Genomic DNA, 22,714 nt, shown 5'->3' on the forward strand with positions numbered 1-22,714 from the left:
GGGACAAACCTATGAAATCAAGGCTGCCCCTGGTTTACTTTACAGTGTTGGTTCATGAAAGATCTTGTCCCTTTCTCTTGTTCTTAGGAATCAGATGGAACAATGTTGCTCTCCTTTGGAAAATAGGGCTCTGCTCACTTAATCTGCCTGGCTCATGGCCCTGTGTGACAGTGTTGGAAAGTGGCCTGCCGGGCATCTCTACATTTGGCAAGAGCTGCCATGGAGAGATAATCTGTGCTCTACCCCTCAGAACACCTCTCCGGCAAGCGGCCCCTTCTCACCTCTCCATCCTTGGCCAGGGGAAGCTGGTCAGGGCCACGCTCATCTGGGTTGCATGAGGCTCTTGGAAGGGAATGTGTGGAGGGTCTTGAATCACACAAAATAGCTCATGTGTGCGGCTTGCTGGGGTCACTGGTGGAAGGGTCCTAGGCTCGGGGGAGAAATGTGACTTGCCACAGAAGACAGAGCCTGCCCACTGAGGGGCTACAGGGTGGCAAGATGAAGACTCCCTGACTCCTTGGCCTGGGGCCTTCTTTCTTCAGCAGTTCTCAGCTGTGGAGCTGATGGGCTGTGATCTGTTAAGGGACGTGTTAAAAAGATCTATGCTGTAACTACTAACATTTATTGAGCTCTTATTACCTCCTAGGCCTTGTACTAAAGGCATGTATGAACTCATTTAATCCTCCCAACAATCCTATGAGGCAGGTGCTGCCATTATTATTATCGCAATTTTATAGGTGAGGAAACTGAAGCACAGGTAAGTTAAGACTTGCAAAAGGTAGGCAGGAAGCAGCAGATCCAGCATCTCAGCCCAGGCTGTCTGGCTCAAGTCCCAGTGATTATCCACTATACTCTATGGCCTTTATGCACTATCAAAATACTGAAGCTTGAAAATGATTTTTTAAAACATCAATCAGAAGGGGCTTCCAGCTATTACTATAATCCTTTAGCCCTCATAGCGCTTTTGTAGATTGCATTCCAACAAACTTTCTTTAGTGGACGAGACAGAAGTGGCATTACAACCAGCACTGGGGGAATTTTGCCTAACTCTGCTTCTGCTCATGTATTTGTATCCTGAAAGTGACACCTCCTATGCAAGAGACAATTCTTTACCAAGGTCTGGTTCTCCTTTCTCCTGGGCAGAGCTAAACTACAGCTCCCAGAGTCCCTTACGGTTAAGTGTGGCAAAATGACCAGATTTGCCAATGAGATGTGAGTCGAAGTGATGAGCATCACTTTCAGATTGCAGGGAAGCACCTGTGCCTTCTCCACACCTTCTTTCCCTTTCTATTCCCTAAATGCATGGGGCACGAAGGCTGTAGAGGGTGGCAGAGCCACAAAATAGATGAAGCCTGTGTCCCTATATTGAGATGCATCCATGAATCAGGAACATTCACCTTCAGCTCTTGAACAAAAATTTCTATGGTATTTGAGCCTGTGCACATTTTGGAGTCTATGTATCCTGTGGCCTAGCCTACCCTAATACACGACTTTCTTTGCTTATCAAAGGTTGAGTTTGGCTGTTTTTGAGAACCTCAAGATCCATGAAAGGGCTCGTGGAAATTTCTGATCTCCCAGCAGTCCCATGTTTAAACAGCCACACTCCCTCTTCCCCAGATGCTGTGCTCCCCACGCAAGGGCAAGGGTTGTTAAGTCAGTGGGAAGCTGATGCATGCATTACATTACCACATCTGTTTCCTTCAAGAGAGGTCGCATTTCTCTTGGGGCTGGAGGCTGGGGGCCTCAGCCCAGGTGCCGAGGGGCCACCAGAAGACATGGGGCTGGTGCGGGGACCACCAGCAGTGGCAGCAGGACCACTCCCAAGGTGGCTGTCTCCAGAGTTCTGCCTCTTGCAGTACAGCGAGGAGGAGGGGGGCAAGGAGCCCCTGTGGTTAAAGGTGGAGGCGGAGGTGTCCACACCGTAGCGGTTCATGCCCACAGGGTTCACCAGATACTCTTCGGTGGTGACTGTCTTGGCTAAGCAAGAAGGCAATACGGAGAAGCAGATATCAGAGAGCAGTTCAGGAAGCTATCAGACCCTCCATCTTGGCAAACCCTGCCCTGCCAACACAGTCACCAGTATCTGTGAGGATGGAGAGAGGAGAAATGAACCCCACAACATAATTCCAAATAGCATACCTGTCAGCAGGCTGAGAGCTGCCTTGCCCACAGGAGCATATCGTAATAGGAATTAGGAGGTGTGCTCCTCGGTGCTTAGAGGAAAATTGATATTTTGGCCATTGATGACTTAATAAGCCCAAATCAGGCCAGGTGCGGTGGCTCCTGCCTGTAATCCCTGAACTTTGGGAGGCCGAGGCAGGTGGATCACCTGAGGTCGGGAGTTCAAGACCAGCCTGGCCAACATGATGAAACTCCATCTCTACTAAAAATACAAAAAATTAGCCGGATGTGGTGGCAGTCACCTGTAATCCCAGCTACTCAGGAAGCTGAGGCAGGAGAATCGCTTGAACCTGGGAGGTGGAGGTTGCAGAGCAAAACTCCATCTCAAAAAAAGAAAAAAAAAAAAAAAGAGTAAGCCCAGATCAAAGACTTTCTTCTGCAGTGGCTCTGCCCTCACAGTCTCTGCTGGCTTCTCAGAATCTCCCTGTACTCCCTGCTCTTGCTCACCCACCAGCACAGCCCCCCTCACCTGGCTCAGGACTCCTGGGAGAGATCAAGCAAGAGTCACAATGTCCCAGAGTCAGGAGAGACAACTGTGGCCTGGGTGGTGGCCCAGGTGCCACAGTGCTTTCTCCCCACACCTTTAGTCCTGATACATACACATGAGGGCAGCCATCCTCCGCCACGGCTAACAAGTAGGGATGCAAGTGGGTGATCCGGACAGCCCCACGATCCTCCCCAAACCCTTCACAGGAGAGCTAAAGAGCCAAGCCAAAGTGCAGGGGGAGGAGAGGACTTAGAAAGTCTGCCAACCTCATCATCAGTGCCTCTTAAGTAAACCAGGACTTACTGTACCTTTTTTTTTTTTTTTTTTTGAGATGGAGTTTTAATCAATAAGTCTGTCACCCAGGCTGGAGTGCAATGGTGTGATCTTGGCTCACTGCAACCTCCACCTCTTGGGTTGAAGTGATTCTCTTGCCTCAGACTCCCGAGTAGCTGGAACCACTATGCCTGGCTAATTTTTGTATTTTTAGTAGAGATGGGGTTTCACCATGTTGGCCAGGCTGGTCTCAAACTCCTGACCTCAAGTGATCCATCTGCCTTGGCCTCCCAAAGTGCTGGGATTACAGTCCTATACTTTTAAAGCTCAACATTGAGCCTGTTGAACTCCCTGTGAGCTACACTTGTGGCCGAATGGTGGGTTTTTTGTTTGTTTTATTATTTTTATGTGGATTTTTTCTTTTGGGGGGTGGGGGAAGTCCAGAGAAATTATGGTGATAGAAAGAAGGAAACTATTCTAGTCCCTCCCACCAGGACAAGATCATGTCTACCTATCCCCAGCAATAATTATCTGTATATTAGACACCATCAAAACCGATCTTGGTATGCCCAAAGAAAATGCAATCAGCAAAAAAATAAAAAATAAAAACAAAACAAAACAACAACAACAACAAAAACCAATGGATCCTCCATGATTGGCAATGAAAAACAAATTTGAGGCCACAAGATCCAAAATCTTCTCCATACATGGATTCTTCCACAATGTAGGTATTGAAGATTAAGACTTGATTTTATTAGGGGAGCTAGCAGATCTTCTCATAGTTGGGGATGGATGTGGAGCTTGACTAGAAATAAAAGTCTTTGAAGATGTGATACAGATAACTAGTGGTTAGAGGTAAATTTAGAGCTGTAAATACTTCTGTTAAAGGAAGAAAAATCTCATACGAATAACCTAATCTTCTATCATAAGACACTGGAAAAAAACTTAAAGCAAAGAAGGAAATAATAAAGATTTGAGCAAAAATTAATTCAATAGAGAATTTTAAAAAACAATAGAAGAAATCAATACAACCAAAAGCTTGTTCTTCAGAAAAAGAATCAACAAAATTGCAAGCCTTTAGCTACACTGACAAAAAAATAAACAAATAAAAAGTAAAGAAGGAAAGAGAGAAGATTCAAATTACTAGAATCAGAAATGAAAACCTGAAAGAGAGGAAATTACTACCAACCTTACAGAAATTGAAAAAGATTGAGAAATACAGATGCTTTTTGCTTACAATAGGGTTATATCCCAATAAATTTATCATAAGTTAAAAATATCATAAGTTGAAAATGCATTTAGCCTACATAATCTACCACACATTATAGTTTAGCCTAGCTGACCTCAAACATGCTCAGAACACTAACATTAGCCTACAGTTGGACAAAATCATCTAACACAAAGCCAATTTTATGATAAAGTATTGAACATCTCATGTAATTTACTGAATACTTACTGAAAATGAAAAACAGAATTGTTGTATAGATACTTGAAGCATGGTTTTCAGTGAATGTGTATCACTTTCACACCATCGTAAAGTGAAAAAATCATTGTCAAACCATCTTAAGTAGGGAACCATCTGTTCTATAAACAGTTGTATGCCAGTAAATTAGATAACTCAGATAAAATGAACAAACCACTAAAACTGACTTAAGAAGAAAAAGACAATCTGAGTAGACCTGTAAGAAATAAAAAGATTGAATTAGTAATCAGAAAACTACCCACAAAGAAAGCCCAAGCCTGGATAACTTCACGGTTGAATTCTACCAAATATTTAAAGAAAAAATAACACTAATTCTTTACAAAGTCTTCCAAAAAATAGAAGGGGGTAGAACACTTTCCAACTTCTATGGCAAATACTTCTACGAAGCCAGGATTACCCTTATACCAAAACCAGACAGACACATCATAAGAAAACTACAGACCAATATCTGGTATTCATATGAATGCAGAAATCCTCAACAAAAAAGCTGGCAAAACTGAACCCGGCAACATATAAAAAGATATATACACCATGACCAAGTAGGATTTATCCCAGGAATGCAAGCCTGATTTAACATTCAAAAATCAATTAATGTAATACACCATATGGATAGAATAATAAGACAGAGATCACACAATCACCTCAACAGATGCAGAAAAACATCTGACAAAATCCAATACCCTTTTATGATAAAATCACTCAACAAACTAGGGACAGAAGGGAATTTCCTCAATCTGACAAAGGGTATCTGCAAAAAACCTATAGGTAATATCATGGCTAATGGTCAAAGACTGGATGCTGTCCCCCAAGATCAGGAACAAAAAGAGACGGTCCATTCCAGCTACTTCTATTAACATTGTACTAGAGGTTCCAGCCAGTGCAATTAGGTTAAGGAAAAGAAAAGCCATCAGGATTAGGAAGGAAGAAGTAAAACTATCTCTTATGTGCACTAAATCCTAAGGAATCTACTTAAAAGACTGTTGGAAATGTAAGTAGTTCAGCAAGGTTGTAGGATACAAGATCAATGTGCAAAAATCAATTGTATTTCTACACATTTGCAATTAACAATTAGAAAATAAAATTGAGAATAATTCCATTTATAATAGTATGAAAAAGAATAAAATAAAATAGGAATAACTTTAACAAAAGTTCAAACATACTCTGAAAACTACAAAACATTGTTGAAAGAAATTAAAGAAGATATAACTAAATGGAAAAAAAAATCTCATGTTCATAGATCAGAAGGCTTATTTTTAGGGTGGCAATTCCCCTCAAATTGATCTACAGATTCACACAATCCCTGTCAGAATCTTCACTGGTTTATTTGTAGAAAATAACGAGCTAATTCCAGAACTCATATGGAATTGCAAGGGACACAGAATAGCCAAAGCCATCATGAAAAACAAAAGCAAAGTAGAAGGCTCACACTTCCTGATTCCAAATTTAGTACAAAGCAACAATAATCAAGACAATGTGGGCGGTCATCATGTTAAATGAAATAAGCCAGGCACAGAAGGACAAATATCACATGTTCTCACCCATATGTGGGAGCTAAAAAAGTGGATCTCATGAAGATAGGGAGTAGATTGGTGGTTACCAGAGGCCAGGAAGGGCAGAGGTCAGTGAGGATAAAGAGAAGTTGATTAAAGGTACAAATATATGGTTTTATAGAAGAAATAAGACTTAGAGTTTGAGAAATCACTTGAGTGACTATAGTTTACAACAATCTATTAAACACTTGAAAATAGCTAGAAGAGAATAATTCAAATGGTTCTACCATAAAGACAAATATTTAAGGTGATGGATATCCCAAGTATGCTGATTTGATCTTTACAAGTTATATGAATGTAACAAATTATCACATGTACCCTAAAACTACATACATCTCTTATGCATTGATTTAAAAATTTTTTTTAAAATAAACAAATGAAGCCAGTGTCATTGGAGAGGGAAAAAAAGACAGCGTGGTTCTGGCATTTGGATAGGTATACAGATCAATGAAATAGAATTCAGAGTCCAGAAGTAAATCCATGTGTATATGTTCAGCTGATTTCCACAAGGGTGCCAAGACCATTCAATGGAAGAAAGGATAGTCTTTTCAACAAATGGTGCTGGGACAACTGGATATCCACATGTAAAAGACTAAAGGAAAACCCTTACTCACACCATATACAAAAATTAACTCAAAATAAAAAATGTAAATGTAAGAACAAAAATTATAAAACTCTTAGAAAGAAACATATGGGGTAAATGTTTGTGACCTTGGATTTGGCAAAATATTCTTAGATTTGACACCAAAAGCACAAGCAATAAAATAATAAAATAAATTAAACTTCATCAAAATTTAAAACTTTTGCACGTTTGCACTGGGCACAGTGGCTCATGCCTGTAATCCCAGCTCTCTGGGAGGCAGAGGTGGGTGGATCACATGAGGAGTTCGAGACCAGCTTGGCCAACATAGTGAAACTCCGTCTCTACTAAAAATACAAAAATTAACTGGGCATGGTGATGCGAGTCTGTAATCCCAGCTGCTTGGGAGGCTGAGGCATGAGAATTGCTTGAACCTGCCAGGCAGAGGTTGCAGTGAGCTGAGATTGCGCCACTGCACTCCAGCCTGGGCAACGGAGCAAGACCCAGTCTCAAAAAAAAAAAAAAAAAAGACACTATCAAGAAAGTGAAAAGACAACTCATAAATTGCGGGAAAATACCTGCAAATTATATACTTGATCAGGGACTTATATATCTTGTAAAAGGGATTATAGACTTATACAACCAACCTGTGTAAGGGACTAGACTGTATTAAGAATTATTCTAGCTTGGCTGGGTGCGGTGGCTCACGCCTGTAATCCCAGCACCTTGGGAGGCCGAGGCGGGCGGATCATGAGGTCAGGAGATCAAGACCATCCTGGCTAACACAGTGAAACCCCATCTCTACTAAAAATACAAAAAATTAGCCAGGCGTGGTGGCAGGTGCCTGTAGTCCCAGCTACTCAGGAGGCTGAGGCAGGAGAATGGTGTGAACCCAGGAGGTGGAGCTTGCAGTGAGCTGAGATCGTGCCACTGCACTCCAGCCTGGGCAAAAGAGCAAGACACCATCTCAAAAAAAAAAAAAAAAAAAAAAAAAGAATTATTCTAGCTCAATAAAAAGACAACCCTATTTTAAAATGGATAAAGGACTTGAATAAACATTTCTTTAAAAAGATATACAAATGGCCAGTAGGCACATCAAAGCTGATCCACATCATGAGTCGAATCAAATCAAAACCACAATGAGTCACCACTTCACACCCACTAGGAAGGTGATAATCAAAGAGCCAGATAACAAGTGTTGGTGATACCATAGAGAAATTAGAACCCCCACACCCTTCTGGTAGGAATAGAAAATGGTGCAGCCACTTTGGGAAACAGCCTGGTACTTCCTCAAATGCTTAAAGTAGAATTACCATAAGAACCAGCAATTATACTCCTAGGTATGTACTAAAAAGAAATGAAAACAAATGTCTACATAAAAATCTGTACATGAATGTTTACAGCAGCCCTATTCATAACAGCTAAAAAGTGGAAGAAACTCAAGTGGCTATTAACAAATGAATAAATTTTAAAAATCTGTTATAGCCATACAACAAAATATTATTTGTGCATAAAAAGGAATGAAGTACTCATACCTGTTACAGTGTGAATGATCCTTGAAACATTATGCAAAGTAAAAGAATCCAGCCACAAGAGACCACATGTCAAATGATTCTTTTTATATAAAATGTCCAGGAAAGGCAAATCTATACAGACAAAAAGTAGATTCGTGGTTGCTTAGGGATTGGGGTTGGGGTGTGGGGTGGGTAATAGCTAAAGGGTATGTGGGAGGTTTCTTTGAGGTGATGAAAGTATTCTACAATTGACTGTGCTGATAGCTGCGCATATCTATATACTAAAAGTCACTGAATGGTACCTTAAATGGTGAATTGTATGATATATGAATTATATCTCAATAAAGAGTTTTTTTTTTTAAAAAAAGGCGTTTGCAGAAGTTCAGTGCTTTTCAGATGAGGCTATGAACATATTCTCAAGAATTATATGCAGTCAAATGTAACAAACACTGCGTTGGCCACCAGGACACACATAACCTAAGCAGCCGAAGGGCATGCATGCTCTGTGCCAAATGCTATGTAGATAATGAAGTGCTGTGAGATGTCTTCAGGACCCTGGAATGCTACATCTTTGCCTGACGGCCTCGCTGCATCTCTTCCCTCTGGGTCAGAAGCCATCGGAAGGGAGATTCTAAAAAGGACCTGGCTATGGAGCTATATACTAGGCTGCTTTCTGAATGGAGTGAGGGAAAGGAAAACTCACGTGTATTGAGCATCTACTATCTACTATCTACGATCTAAAGCCAGTAAGCAGTAAGGCTGCCATTACATTCCTTTTGTTGGAAATTTCTCATAGTCTGGGATACCAATCCTTTTTGTGTCCCACATGTCAGGTGCTTTGGTATATGTGAGGAAGCTACATGCAGTATCTGGCATGATGCCTGGAATAGAGGAAGTGCTTGATAAATATTTATTGAGTAAACATTTGAGCCAATGTTAGCTTTAAGGCTGCCGTTACACAGAAGACTCATTAAAATTGATATTATAAAGAGCTTACATATAAATTCTTTAGGTAGATTTCTGATAAACAATGAAAAAAGATTTAACAAAAACAATATCCTGCTTATTGAACACTTTAAGTCTAAATTAAATATGCCCACATAGTTCTGATAGTCTAAGGTAGAGAATGCAGATAATTCACTGATTGGCACTATAGTTGGAAAATACAGACGCAGATGGCAGACCATTCCCTTATCGCAAAGTGTGGGAATGGGGAACAAGGGAACATGCACTGAATGGATTTAAAAACTGTTGATGGTGGCCAGGCACGGTGGCTCATGCCTGTAATCCCAGCACTTTGGGAGGCCAAGGTGGGCGGATCACCTGAGGTCGGGAGTAAGACCAACCTGGCCAACATGGTGAAACCCGTCTCTACTAAAAATACAAAATTAGCCAAGCGTGGAGGCAGTCGCCTGTAATCCCAGCTACTCAGGAGGCTGAGGCAGGAGAATTGCTTGAACCCAGGAGGTGAAGGTTGCAGTGAGCCGAGATTGCACCACTGCACTTCAGCCTATATCTCAAAAATAAATAAATAAATATAAATAAACAAACTACTGATGCCCGTGGGTGAGATCAAAGGTAGTAAAAGCTAACCTCTGGGCTATGATCCCAATGAATTAATCAGAAGGGAAAATAGGCTTCGGAGGGCATCAAGCAATACCTTCTACCCAGGCAAAGGATGTGCTGGTGGTTCCAAAGTCTGCCCAGGTGGACAACTGTCAAGACAAATCACCAAGCCCCAGATGTGGCTCTGTAAAGTGGCTCCTGGGTGGCCGCGAGTGAACAGCACGTTCACATGCACACACTTCGGTGGCTTCCAGAATTGATGAAATGGATCTGTTCAAACCCAACTGAAACTGCATTTTCCTCACTTTTCTGTAGAGGGGTTCTGATACATCATAGCTAAGCATAAAAATGACAGATGCATTGATGGCCCTCATCATTCGGTGGCAGGAAGGAAAAGACCCTTCACAAACACCCAGCCCAGCATCTCCCCAAATGTTAAATGCGTCCCACTGGCAGGACAGGGAACTGCATGGGTATATTCGTTTCCTAGGATTGCAGAAACTAACAAACCAGGTGGTTTAAAACAACAGAAATTTATTCTGCCATAGTTCTGGAGCCTACCAGTCTGAAATCAAGGTGTCCACAGGGCCAGGTTCCGTCTCAGGACTCTAGGGGAGAATCCCTCCTGGCCTCTCTCTAGCCTCCGCTGGTGGCCAACAATCTTTGGAGTTCCTTGGCTGGAGACAGCGCTCCAATCTCTGCCTCCACTGTGGTGTTTTCCCTGTGTGTCACGATCTGTGTCCAAATTTCCTTCTTCTTCTAAGGACACCAGTCATGGGATTAGAGCCCTAATTCAGTATGACTTCCTTTCACTTGATTACATCTGCAGAGATCCTGTTTCCAAATAAGATCCCATTTCCAAAACGGGTTCTAGATACCCGAGAATTTGAACATATACAATTCAGCCAACGACAACGAGTAAATGTTTTTTTATTGTCATGTATTTCAATGTACATCCACGACATATAATTAGCACATCAAACAAAATGATTTCACTGATACAGTATGATTGCTTAAGCTGACTAATGGCTAAGATTAAAAGACATGAATTAATGTAAAGGAATCTCTTGAGTAGACAATTCTATAAGTGTTACTCAGACACAGTAGAAATTGTGAAGGTGATGAATTAATATTTGGAATGCATTGAGCTAGCCCCAACCTCTCTCTTCAGGCAAGGTGTTGTCTAGAAAAGAAACTATGGTAGATAACTGAGTCTTTTATTTGAAAGCTTCCCCAAAGAGATTTTACAATCTCCTTTAGAGTGAGGCCACTGTGCTATGAATCTCATTGCCTAAAAGTTCCTCCTTATATCTAGCCTCAATCCTTCTTGCTTCAGTTAAAACACATGACTGTTGGACATATACCCTTTACACTATCCAACATGTTAGGTCACCTCAACATCCAAAGTGAGGCAGATGAATTCTAGGTATGCAGAACTTCTAGGAGCTTAAGAATTTAATTGAACTGTGACATATATTTGTTACCTAAATCCAATATTTAAAGTCAGTAAAAAGAAAGGACCAAGTCTGTATCTGGAGAGGGAACCCCCACTTTTCAAGCGCTTTTGTGGCTGACTGGTGAGCAAACACCAGATGGGGCCAGCCGACCTGTTGGAGGATCTAACTCCTGCACACAGACTCCCGGCAGACCGTAGGGCTCACAGGTGAAGGCACTCATGGGCTTTTCCTCCTGTGTCTGTACAAAATCCTTTTCCATCTGAAAGAAGCTGTCTTGTCACCCTGGCACTGCTCATCAACAAGAAGCTCCAACCCAGCCTATGTGAGGCCATTTAATTGCAGTGGAGAACGCCAGCTGAACAAAGCAAGGTAAACGAGTGGCTTTTTACTCACTTCTGTAACCCTCTGTGTCCAGCCAAGAGACTAATGTTGCTATTTATGAATCATTAAATCTTTTCCTCCAGAAAAAAAGAATAGTCTGCCTTTTGCACAGTCACAAGAGCATGCTTAAATAGAAAGGAAAACACACACGGGGCCCGATCAAAGAAATCTGCCACATTTTCAAGGTTTGGTGTCCTGGGAGCTTTCAGGACAGACTGATGGTCCTTTTTCACCATCACTAAACCTGCTTGTGGACTATGGTTCCCTCCAGCCACTGTGTATAAAGCCTGCCTATTAGTGAGGCCAAAGAACACTCTAGAAGCATGTAAACCCACTCAAGCCTCAAGGCATATCTGTTTGCATACGAACCTGAACTGTGACTAAGACTTCCGGTTTAGGGATCAAAGCTTCAGGGTTCTGAGTCCAGAGTGTGTGGATTCCTCCCTTGCACCCTGATCCCTGCTGAAGCCTCGGGTGGAGATAGGGTTAGGTAATGCCCGTGCATCCATGGCTTCCAGGACACCCGGGTGCAGCCCATTTCTGCTACAGTCCTGGAGGGTCAGGTGTGAGCCCCTGGAATGTAGAGAACCTCCAAAGAGAGAAGCAGAGAGAGGAAGAGGTGCAGGAGAAAGCCACGAGCCAGAGAGAGAAAGAGAAAGTCCCAAAACAGAGCGGCAGGGAGGGGAAAACGGACCTTATGTATAAAACTATAGATGCTCCTGACCAAGTGTCAGCTCTCCTCACTTAGGACACAAGGCTTAACTGCTTACAGCCCAGTGGGCTCGGACTATTGATTTTATTTTTAAAAATTAAACTGGCATTTTACTTGGATTCACTAACCAAATGAAATCCTGAAACACAACAATTCCACTATGCAAAATTATTCTCACATAATACCTATTAAGGCAATAAGAACCACAACATCTAGTCTTAGACACTATTTGTCATCTCTAAACAGTTCTGTTTGTCTTTCTCTCTCTCTTTCTCACCCCCCACTTCCCGCATCAGTCTTCCCAGTTGTGGGAGCAGCTGCAGAGTGAGCCCTTTCCACAATCAGCACGGCCACCTTCCTCCAGACTGGGAGCCCTGGCCTTGCTCAGGATCGATCGCCTGACCCCTTTGCCGGGCTGCCCAGCCCTGCCGGCCCCAACACCCTGCCCAGTCTATGGTCAGTGTCCCGTGGCCTCCGCGTGTGAACAGTTTGGTTCAGCTTGCTGACAGAGATGGCAGCATCAGAGATTCCTAGCCCTGAAACCCAGATTAGAAAAGGCAGGAGTGCAGTTCGCAGATTTGTAGAGCTGTGAAGCAGCTACCCCTCTTTGCTTAGCCAGGTGCCGTCACCTCGATAGTACAAGAAAAGGAGACCTGCGAGGAGAGGGGCAGGAGGGAGAAGGCGCAGGAAGCAGTAGCAGGTGCTGGTGCCAGCTGCACCTCTTTTACTCAGAGCCCAGACACAGGTGCTTCGGTGCCTACCTTGGTGGTTGTCTCTGCCACCCAGCAGCCTCTCCCGCTCTCCTCTGGGGGACCGCCGGTTTCCAGCACGTGCTTGGTGCTGTGGGATGCAGAGGGGCCTTCTGCTGTGAATTTCTAAGGGACTTCCTGGTGACCGAAACCTGAAGGTTTCCTCCTCTGCATGCAGCCTTTCACTGAGGCTCCTGTGGAGGTTTGCAGATTTTCTTTTCTCAAACTCAGTCCCGCCCCTTCTTCTTGCAGATAAGGGAGTTTTCCCTTAGGGCCCTCTATGGCCTCCTGGCCCAGCCTTTCTGGTTCAAAGGGCACAGGCCCATACTACCTATGAGGCTGAGCATTTCATTCACTTCAATTAAATTTTCCATTAACTTGGTCTCTGGCCAGTATGGATTTTCTCTCTAAGGTTGTCTCTGCAGTTCAGATCACTCAGCCCTGAGAATCAAACTTATGACTCCCCTCTGGTCCATTTAAGTACATTTCTGTTTTTTCTCCCCTAATGAGATGCACAGCAACCAACCATAATTTTAATGCCTGACACCTGAACTTCTTACATCCTCTCAGATGTTTCTGGTTTGCCTAAGACTTTGTTCTAAGCCTAGGGGTTGATTGCCTCCTTTGGAAATTTTGACCAAAGGCATTTTTGACCAAAGTCATCTGTTTGGGATAATGAATGCCCTTTCTGTGCTCTCGGGAGGAGAGCAGGTTCCATACCACCTTCCATATGATCTTGCAGCTTTGCCAAACCTCCACGCCAAGCTTATGAGAATTCCCGAGAGCTGGGGGAGGCGAAGTGGGTGGGACTTCCTGTGGTCACGCTGTTTCTTCCTCAGCCCCCACACTTTTTTGGTCTTTCATAGAACCTTGGGGAAATTAAAAGTGGTCCTTAATCAGGGAAATGCTGAAGTTCCTGGAATAGAGGACACCTTGTACGTTTCCTTTCTAAATGGACATCTCGACTTTGAGAGAGGTTCACAGCACTCCTAGCATTGCTCACTCTGGTGGAGCAAGTTGCTGTGCTGTGAGATGCTCTGCAAAGGGACCCATCTGGCAACAAACCAACAGCTCATGGGAAACTGAGTCCTGCTGACAACCATGTGAAAAAGCTGGAAAAGTGGATCCTGCCCTAGTTGAGGTTTGAGATGCAGCCTTGTGAGAGATTCAGAACCAGAAGGCCTGTGAGGTTGCACCTGGTCCCCTGACCCACAGAAGCTGTGAGACCATAAATGTTATTTTAAGCCCCTAAGTGTTGGGGGTAATTTATGACACAGCAAAAGATAACTAATGTGGACGGAAAAAGGGATGCTGTTTCATTCCTCTTGATTCTGCATGTCCAGATTGGAAGTTGTCTTTATTAACTAAGCAGTAGCTAGGATAGATCTGGTACAGAGTATCTGCCCACTTCTCTGCCAAGGAGTTTATGTTTGTTTTTTGTAGTTTTTTTCAGCAAAGGGTTTGTTGCTTATGAATGAAACCCAGAAAGCACCACTATTAGGAGAGAGTTCATGAAGTTCATCTTAGAAGCCTACTGGTTTCCTCAGCTGCTTCAGCTCCTCTTGGTATGGTTTGCCATTCTAACCCTAGTTCTCAGGCATGGACAACAGATAATGGTGTGAGTAGCCTGCAGATAGCAGTACCTTAGGGTCCACCACAGGGGCTCAGGGTTGTGGTCCAGGGGAATAACCAGAAGGGGTCTCTAATACAACCTGTGCAGGTCCTGGAGGCCTCGAATGGCTGCATCTCACATACCCTGTCCCTTTGTTTCCACCAGTCCTTGTGCTTCCACTGTTCTGAGGTGTAAATCAGAGAACTTGGTTTCCAACCCCTTGGATCTACTTAGATGCCTGGCCCATCTCCCAGACCTACTATTCTGTCAGAGGCAGGAGCCTCTTTGGACAGGCTCACCAGAAACAGAACATCTTCTGCAGTGGACACAGACACAACTGTTTGACAGAGAGGCCGGGAGACCCCCCGCCATCTGGCCAGCTCTAATGGCTCATGGAGAATCTAGGAGTGGGGGTGCCACATGAGGGACTGTTCGCCTCATGGAACACAGGAGATTTCCGGTAGATTTTGTTATTTGAGGAGTGGGCATAGGGTAGAGGTAGGGGTGTCTTTCAGAGGATTCCTGGGGTCAGCCTTCTAGGAAGAAGGAGTCCATTTGGCCTCTTTTTTTCAGGCTCTTTATCTCCTCCACACCCCCAAACAGTAGAAAGCCTGCAAGGGGTTTACGACCAGCATCATTCTGCTCCTGAAGTCTCAGGTGCTGGCATCTTTAATCCACAAAATAATTTGTGATTTAGACAAGAAGAGTGTTCACTTCTTTTGTTTGTTTGTTTGAATACAGTTACTTTCTACCAAAATTTTATCAAAGGGGTCAACGTGACTCAATATTACACTAGTTCATATTGAAGATACCTTGGGCAATTAAAACAACTTAATTGGAACATTCATTCATTGGTTAATAGTTATTGAGTAAATAACTTCCTTGGTATCTACAGGACATGAAAGAGAACCTGAGCCTTACACTGCAAAGGGATCCAATCAATTGCTGGACATAATAGAGAATCCATTTTAAATTCTATGAAATGCAGGCTTTTCTCTGGAGGCATTTTCTTTAAAAAAGAGATTATATTTTTCCCTTTTAGTCCAATATTTTAAAATATGTACAGATATCATAATTTAATGAAAGATATCACTGAAAATATAATAAAGCTTTTCCTAAGTGAATTTACATAGGCACATGGGGAGAATTAGGATGAGGAATCCTACCCTGGAGAACATTCCCTATTCCATGGTATAAGGGTTCTAGCTTGGCCTCTATGGCCCTAAGTGTCGGGAAAAATATGAAGGCTTTTGTATTTTCTACAAAACATATGGACACTTTTTAGTTTGTTGTTGTTGTTGTTGTTGTTGTTGTTTTTGAGAAGGAATCATGCTCTGTCACCTAGGCTGGAATGCAGTGGCACGATCTCAGCTCACAGCAATCTCCATCTCCTGGGTTCAAGAAATTCTCCTGCCTCACCCTCCCGAGTAACTGTGATTACAGGCATCCACCACCACACTCGGCTAAGTTTTGTATTTTTTAGTAGAGACAGAGTTTCACCATGTTGGCCAGGCTGGTCTCAAACTCCTGGCCTCAAGCAGTCCACCCATCTCGGCCTCCCAAAGTGCTGGGATTACAGGCTTGAGCCACTGCGCTCGGCCTGGACACTCTTTTTCAACCTTTTCATCAAAACCTTCTGCAAGGATTCTTAAGACCAGAGCTTGTCAATAGTTTATTCTCCTTCCAAATGACCCCCTTTCCAATGCTCAGCTTGAGAATGAGACAGCTCATTTGTCCATGTGGCCCTTGGCTGTGACAAAACAAACACAGCTCCACAATGTTCCAGTCATGTGGCCTGCACTGGGACACAAGCAGGTGCAAAGGCATCTGCAGGAACGCACCTCCCTTCATTCCTTTCCTTTCTTTCTGTTTTTGAGGGAGGGGGGATTCTAGTTCTGTTTTTTTTTTTTCCTTCAAGTTTTTTTTATTGTGGTAAAATACATATCACATAAAGTTGTGGCTGGACACAGTGGCTCACTCCTGTAATCCCAGCACTTTGGGAGGCTGAGGCAGGTGAATTACTTGAGCTGAGGAGTTCGAGACCAGCCTGACCAACATGGCAAAACCCCATCTCTACTAAAAATACAAAAATTAGCCAGGCGTGGTGGCGGGCTCCTGTAATTCCAGCTACTTGGGAGGCTAAGGCAGAAGAATCACTTGAACCCTGGAGGTGGAGGTTGCAGTGAGCCGAGATCGCACCACTGCACTCCAGCCTGGATGACGGAGCAAGACCTTGTCTCAAAAAAACAAAAAAAAATTATCATCTTTACCATTTCTAAGCATACAGCTCAGTGATATTAAATACCTTCAAAATGTTGCATAACCATCACCAGCATCTATCTCCATAACTCGTCTTGTAAAGCTGAAACTCTATACCCATTAATCAAGAACTCCCCCTTTATTTCTTTTCTTTTTCTACCATCATTCCACATATTAATTCAAACACTAGATCAAACTCTGCCACTGTCTGGTGGAGTAGGCTACTTGTGTGGGTTTTGTAGAAATGAGGAAGTTCCCCGGGCAGCTGGAATGATGGGCTGTGCCTGCCCCGTGGTTGTCATCCAGCCCCGATGCAGCCAGAGCACAAGGACATGGGGAAAACATCCCGTGTGGGAAAGGCAGGAAACCCAGGAGAAGAAGAGAATTGATCTTCCTAGAGTGTAGTTTCCCCCTTGATTTTGCTAAATGAGGGCTGGGGTTTGTTCTGTTCTTTCACATCTTTGCTAGAAGCAACACAGGTGTACCACAAGCCCCTTGTGGACATCTATTGTGTGCAGTCAGCCCTCTGAGCTGAGAAACAGGGACGCACACCCCACCCAGCCAGTGCTGGATAACAGGCCTTACAGACAGCAGAAAAACTTGGAATAAGGAAAAACTTGGAGAGGAAAAGCAAAGGGCCGGGGATGAGAAGACCTGCTCTCAGTTTCCTCCCTGCTGCTATCTTGCTGTGTGTGTGGCTCTGAACAAGTGACCTGGGCCCTGTACACCTCGCTGCATTACAAACAGGGGAGCTCAGTACTATCTGCCAACTGACTAAATGGATGGGTCCATGTAATGAAACTCATGCCTCTTGATGAACCCTGTTCCCTTTTAAAAATAAATGATCTTTTGTAAAGATAGACATTCTCCATATACTCTCTGTAATGTTATTCTATTAGATGAATGTGTTGTTGGATAGGAAGCAGGTTTGATTTCTCAATGCTGAGTGCATAGGTTCAACTGTAATGGAACACTGTGAGTGACTGTTACTGGGAGGGTGTTCTGGTGCCTGCTCAAAGACCACCAGCCAAGGAAGGAAACAGTAAGCCTCAAGAATAAATGTCCGTTCTCATCTTCCACCCCCTGCCATCTGTATATCAAAGAAGCTACTCAGCAAAAGTAAACAATCTGTCCCCATTATGCTAAACCTTCAAAAGGCAGGAAACCAGCAACTAAATTAGATCTTGCAGAAGAGTTCAACTCTCACATTTGTGGTTTCCAAAGATCTCCTATTCTTGGTGAGCAGACAATTTGTTCTGTCGTGTTGCATAGAATTCAAGTCAGTAGGTATTTACTGCGTATTTGCTGTGTTTCAGGCTCTGCTGGGGACCCCCAGGTCTATCTAGCAGGAAGACGAGATCTGGACGCAGAGTCCTGCAATATAAAGCAGAATCAAATGCCCTTGTGGACGTGGAAATAAGGAGCTGGGGAGAACAGAGGGATATCTTCTTGGGATTGGGGAACGTTTAAAGGGCACCAGAGACCATGCTTCAGGTGCTTGCTGGCCATGGGGAGAAATTTGTTTGTTTGTCATCATTCTTTCCTATCTTTCACCCTCTTCCCCAGATAGGCAAGCCTTGTCTTTCTCTCCTGGATTTATACAAGTGCCGCCTCGATCCAACCACTCTGCCCTTCATGCCCTTCTTTTCCCTTCCAGCCCACAAAACACCTCCACTCGACACTGGATCATCTTCAGGGGCAACACTTATAGCAGAGAAGAACCATCTTAGCACAGACAGACTTCCTGTACTGAAAATTTGGAATAAGTTTCTCTGTGTGAGCAGGACTCTGCCAGCCCACCCACACTCTATCACTCAGGGTGTGGCCCCCGCCCTATCAGCTGCACCAATATCAGCAGCACCAGTATCACTTGGGCACCTGTTAAAAGGCAGACTGTCTTGTGGAATGATAGACAATGCAGGCTTGTAATGGTGAGCGGGTGGGAGGGAAGAGGAGAATTACGTAATGGGTACAATGTACATTATTTGGGTGACGGGTGCCCTAAAAGCCCTACCTTCAGCACTGTGCAATCTATGCGTGTAACAAAATTACATTTGTACCCCACAAACTTGTACAAATAAAAAATTGAATTTAACTTAATTAATTTTTTTTTTAAAAGAAATGCAGGCTTTCAGGCCCACCCCAGCTTTACTGAACCAAAATCTGAATTTTAGCAACATACTCAGGTGGTTTCTGCACATTAAAGTTTGAGAAGCACTGGCTAAAGCATATTTATACTTGGGTCTTTTTAAATTTTAACACTCAAAGGCAAGATAACATTTTCCCCGTGGTCATCTCATGACTTCTGACAGAGCCACCAGTGTTATCAAGTCCATCTTTCTGCCTCCATTCTCCTAAAACACCCAGGGAGCTGTGTTACTTCCTCAAACACAAACCACCTTCAGATGTCAGCTAATAGAATTGGAGGGAAATAACTAAGTTCCTGGTCTCAGGCCAAGAACTCTAACCTCCAGCCTGAATTCAGGCAGCGGGGAAGCCTGAAGGCTGATTTTCCCTAAGCAAAGGAAAAATATCATTTGAAAAGGGAGTTTATAATTTTGGGAGGCGGAAGCGGGCAGAACACCTGAGGTCAGGAGTTCAAGACCAGCCTGGGCAACATGTCAAAATCCCGTCTTTACTAAAAATACAAAAATTAGCCAGGTGTGGTGGCGCACACCTGTAATCCCAGCTACTTGGGAGGCTGAGGCTGGAGAATTGCTCGAATCCAGGAGGTGGAGGTCGCAGTGAGCCAAGTCCATACCACTGCACTCTAGCCTGGGCAACAGAGAAAGACTCCATCTCGAAAAAAAAAGAGTGAGAGTTTATATTTCAAAGGTCTGAGGAAGAGATGTGGAAGAAGCCCTCCCTCTTCTTCAAGGGAAGAGGTCTTGCTTCTAATACAGCCACTTTGTCTTGGTGTCCATACCTTCACCTCTGGGAGGCCCTCGCTAATGCTTTGAGGGTAACCTGCCCTCCTGCTGTACAGGGCTGTTCTCTGCCACCTCCAGCCCATAACTGTCAGCCTGTAAGGGACCAGGGAGAACATCTTGCTCCTACTCCTCCAGGTGGCCAACATTCCCACTAATGACCCTAACAAGTCACACATACTTGTCACCAACAATGGGGAGATCATTATCACCCACCTCCCAAACAGCCCCTTCAAGTTCTGAGAGGCTTTGACTTTTCAAAGCTCTTTACAATGTCAACTCCACCTGACTCCCAAGGGAACTATCTTCCAAGAGTTCCATCTGGTTATTTAACTGCCAAGTTTTCTACCTGGGAGAGTGTTCCTTAAATCTATGCTTCTCTAATGTGTCTTCAAAGCACCTGGGGATCTGTTGTTTGAAAGTTTGGCAGGGCCACTGAGATTTTTGTCTTTGGTGAGTGATAGCAATGCCCCTGACCAGAGTTTGAGGGACAAGACCTTAGATTTAATTCAGTCTACCTTTTACTTATTTAGTCTCAGTTCTGTTCTACAGGACCACAGAGAACAAAGCCACCTGACCTGCTGTCATATACTGGAACATAAAATCATATCTTTCCCAAATCTTCTCTTTTTTTTCTATCAAAAACATCCCAGTTCTTTCCATAGTTCCTTAGCTGTCATGGCTTTGCATCTTCTTATCATGTGATTAACTGTCTTCTGGAAATGTTCCAGTGAGTGTTGATAAGCCCTTTAGGTGCATGGCACCAATCCTGGAACTCTTCAACTTGAACAGAACAACCCTGGGGCCAAGCAGAACCAGGCATTGTCCTGATGCAGATAAGCCCATGACCTTACAATCCTGTTTGGGAACAATGTGGTCCTATGGATGTATGGAGCCTCAAATAAAAAAAACCTCCACCCTTCCCTCATACAAATGCATATGCCTTTCTTGTCACAATGGTGAGAAAATGGATGATAAACTAATTCATCCTCTAACATGCTAGTAACTTGACATGTTATTTAAAGGAACTTTGACAAGGCGATCTTAAAGAGACAATGTCTTACTCTAAAGGCAAACTCCCTAATGGTGTCATTGTAGGGCTCATGACAGACTGGTGGGAAAGACATGTAGGGTGAGGGTACTGCTCAGAGAATACCGTGCCATCGCTGCTTCCTCCACTTTCCCCAAGGCTCCCTGACAAGCAAAATTCACAGCACTCAGCTCTGCTGAGAAATCAGTGCCACAAGGTTGGATAATTTAGAGCAATTTATTTTTTCAAAGTAGTTATGAGCTAGGAAAGGGCTCAAGAGAACAACTGGGGTCATTACTTCCAAGCCTCCCAGCTGACTGGGAAGAAAACCAGCTTTCAGATGGAGACATCAGCCTTTAGGAAGGAAGGCTGTCATCCTCCTGGAATAAGATGTTAATAAGATTTTAGGTTCAGTTTTAGCTGAGCTGCAAGACAATAGACACCATATACCACAATAAAGTGTGAGACCACCATGCGGGTCTTGTAAAAAGAGATGGTGGAAAGCCAGTTTTACACCAATAGATGACCACCCACATCCATCCTGCAAACAAGGTTGTAGAGGCGGAGAAACAGTTTAACTAGAAGAGAAATTTTGGAGAAAACGATCCAGTGTATGGCTTCAGTGTGAACACATGAATAGCTTGAGATCTGTCCTCTGAGCTTGAGAGACAAGCTCTAAAAGATGGCCGTTGGCTGGCAGAACAAAGGAGAGGTGCCTGCAGGGATCAGCCAATACATCCAGAGCTTGTTTGGTCAGAGGATGTGCGAGTGTTTCTCAAGGACCAGATGTGGGCCATCAGAAGACATAGATCTGCAGCAGGATCATCTTAGATCCTTTCCACAGGGCAGTCTGGAGGTGCGAGAGGGCTTCAGCTGAATCTAGAGATTTACCCACAGAGGCCTTGGACTGTGGAAAGAATTGTAAATGACCAGCTAGAGAAGAGTTGCGTTTGTCCATGCCCATGCAAGTGCAGGTGAGAGATGGTAGGGTCACCAAAGAATACATGTAAAAGCCCACAGGATGAAGAATCAGCTTTAAACATCGGCTAGAAGCAGAAAGCATGATGCCAACTCACAGCAAGATTCATCACGTACAAACTCCCCTGCCTCTTGCGTCTCCTCTTTCCCCCATCCACTGTGAAGGGTTCCACCATCAAGGTTAGCAAGCTATGGGAGGAGGCAATAACAAAAGGGGGAAGGTTGGGGGAGAAGCCAACCCTGCCCTTCTTTATTGCTGCAGGCAACTGGCTTGAAGCAAGCCTGATCTGGGTGTGGGGCAGTCATTATGTCATTGAGTGAAATTGAAAGTTCCGAGGCCGATTTCAAGTTCCAAACTGGTGGCATAGAAGCAAGCTGGCTTCAGTCCCAACCACAGAAAATCAAAAACAAATATACAGCACTGAGATTATAACCAGAAATATCCCAGAACTTAAATATGAAGAGGAGACAGTGCCTGGGGCCACAGAGAAATGAAAAAACTCTGAGCAGAGGGTAAGAGAATCTGACTTCCACGTTCATGTCCCTCCCTCCATCTGCTCAGCACTAAGAATGCAGAAAAATTTCTTCCAATTGACTGTTTCTACACTGGAAAAAGTGAGATCAAGGTATGCAACCAGCTTTCACACCATCTTGGTTTCCATGGCAGGAGGCCTGTCCTTGCCTTAATCCATAGGAAGCATTGAGAGTGCCCGAAGGGAGAAATATCCCTGAGGACAGCCAGAGACAAAGCAGGGAGGTAGAACTACCATCCCCAGTCCTGGAAACTCTGCTTAGTTACTTGCCCAAGGGAGATTTCAAATCAGCGTGGCTGTTAGGCAGTACCACACTGTAGGTTTGTCCACAGATCCCCTGGGCACAACCCCCTAGCCAGCCTTCCCACACTGCTGGGATATACCTTTTTGGAACCTCCTGCATTTGGAAAGGGCAATGCTTCAATCATTCACTAGAGCTAAG

At 43.9% G+C, this 22,714-nt stretch overlaps 1 protein-coding gene across 11 annotated transcripts in view; it reads right to left on the reverse strand.

Moving 5' to 3' along the window:
- Positions 1-22,714, reverse strand: part of SCML4 (Scm polycomb group protein like 4) — a 148,492-nt gene that overhangs the window by 16,265 nt on the left and 109,513 nt on the right. For 9 of the 11 annotated variants that reach the window (XM_054489983.2, XM_054489981.2, XM_054489980.2 and 6 more), the window contains one exon: positions 1,687-1,977. In XM_054489983.2, the coding sequence (XP_054345958.1) occupies positions 1,687-1,977 (291 nt within the window). Of the gene's footprint in view, positions 1-1,654; positions 1,978-16,850; positions 17,848-22,714 lie in introns of those variants that run through there. The other 2 variants (XM_054489987.2, XM_063667052.1) reach the window with 2 other exon arrangements.

Source organism: Pongo pygmaeus, chromosome 5, assembly GCF_028885625.2.
Source record: "Pongo pygmaeus isolate AG05252 chromosome 5, NHGRI_mPonPyg2-v2.0_pri, whole genome shotgun sequence".
Lineage (NCBI taxonomy): Eukaryota > Metazoa > Chordata > Mammalia > Primates > Hominidae > Pongo > Pongo pygmaeus.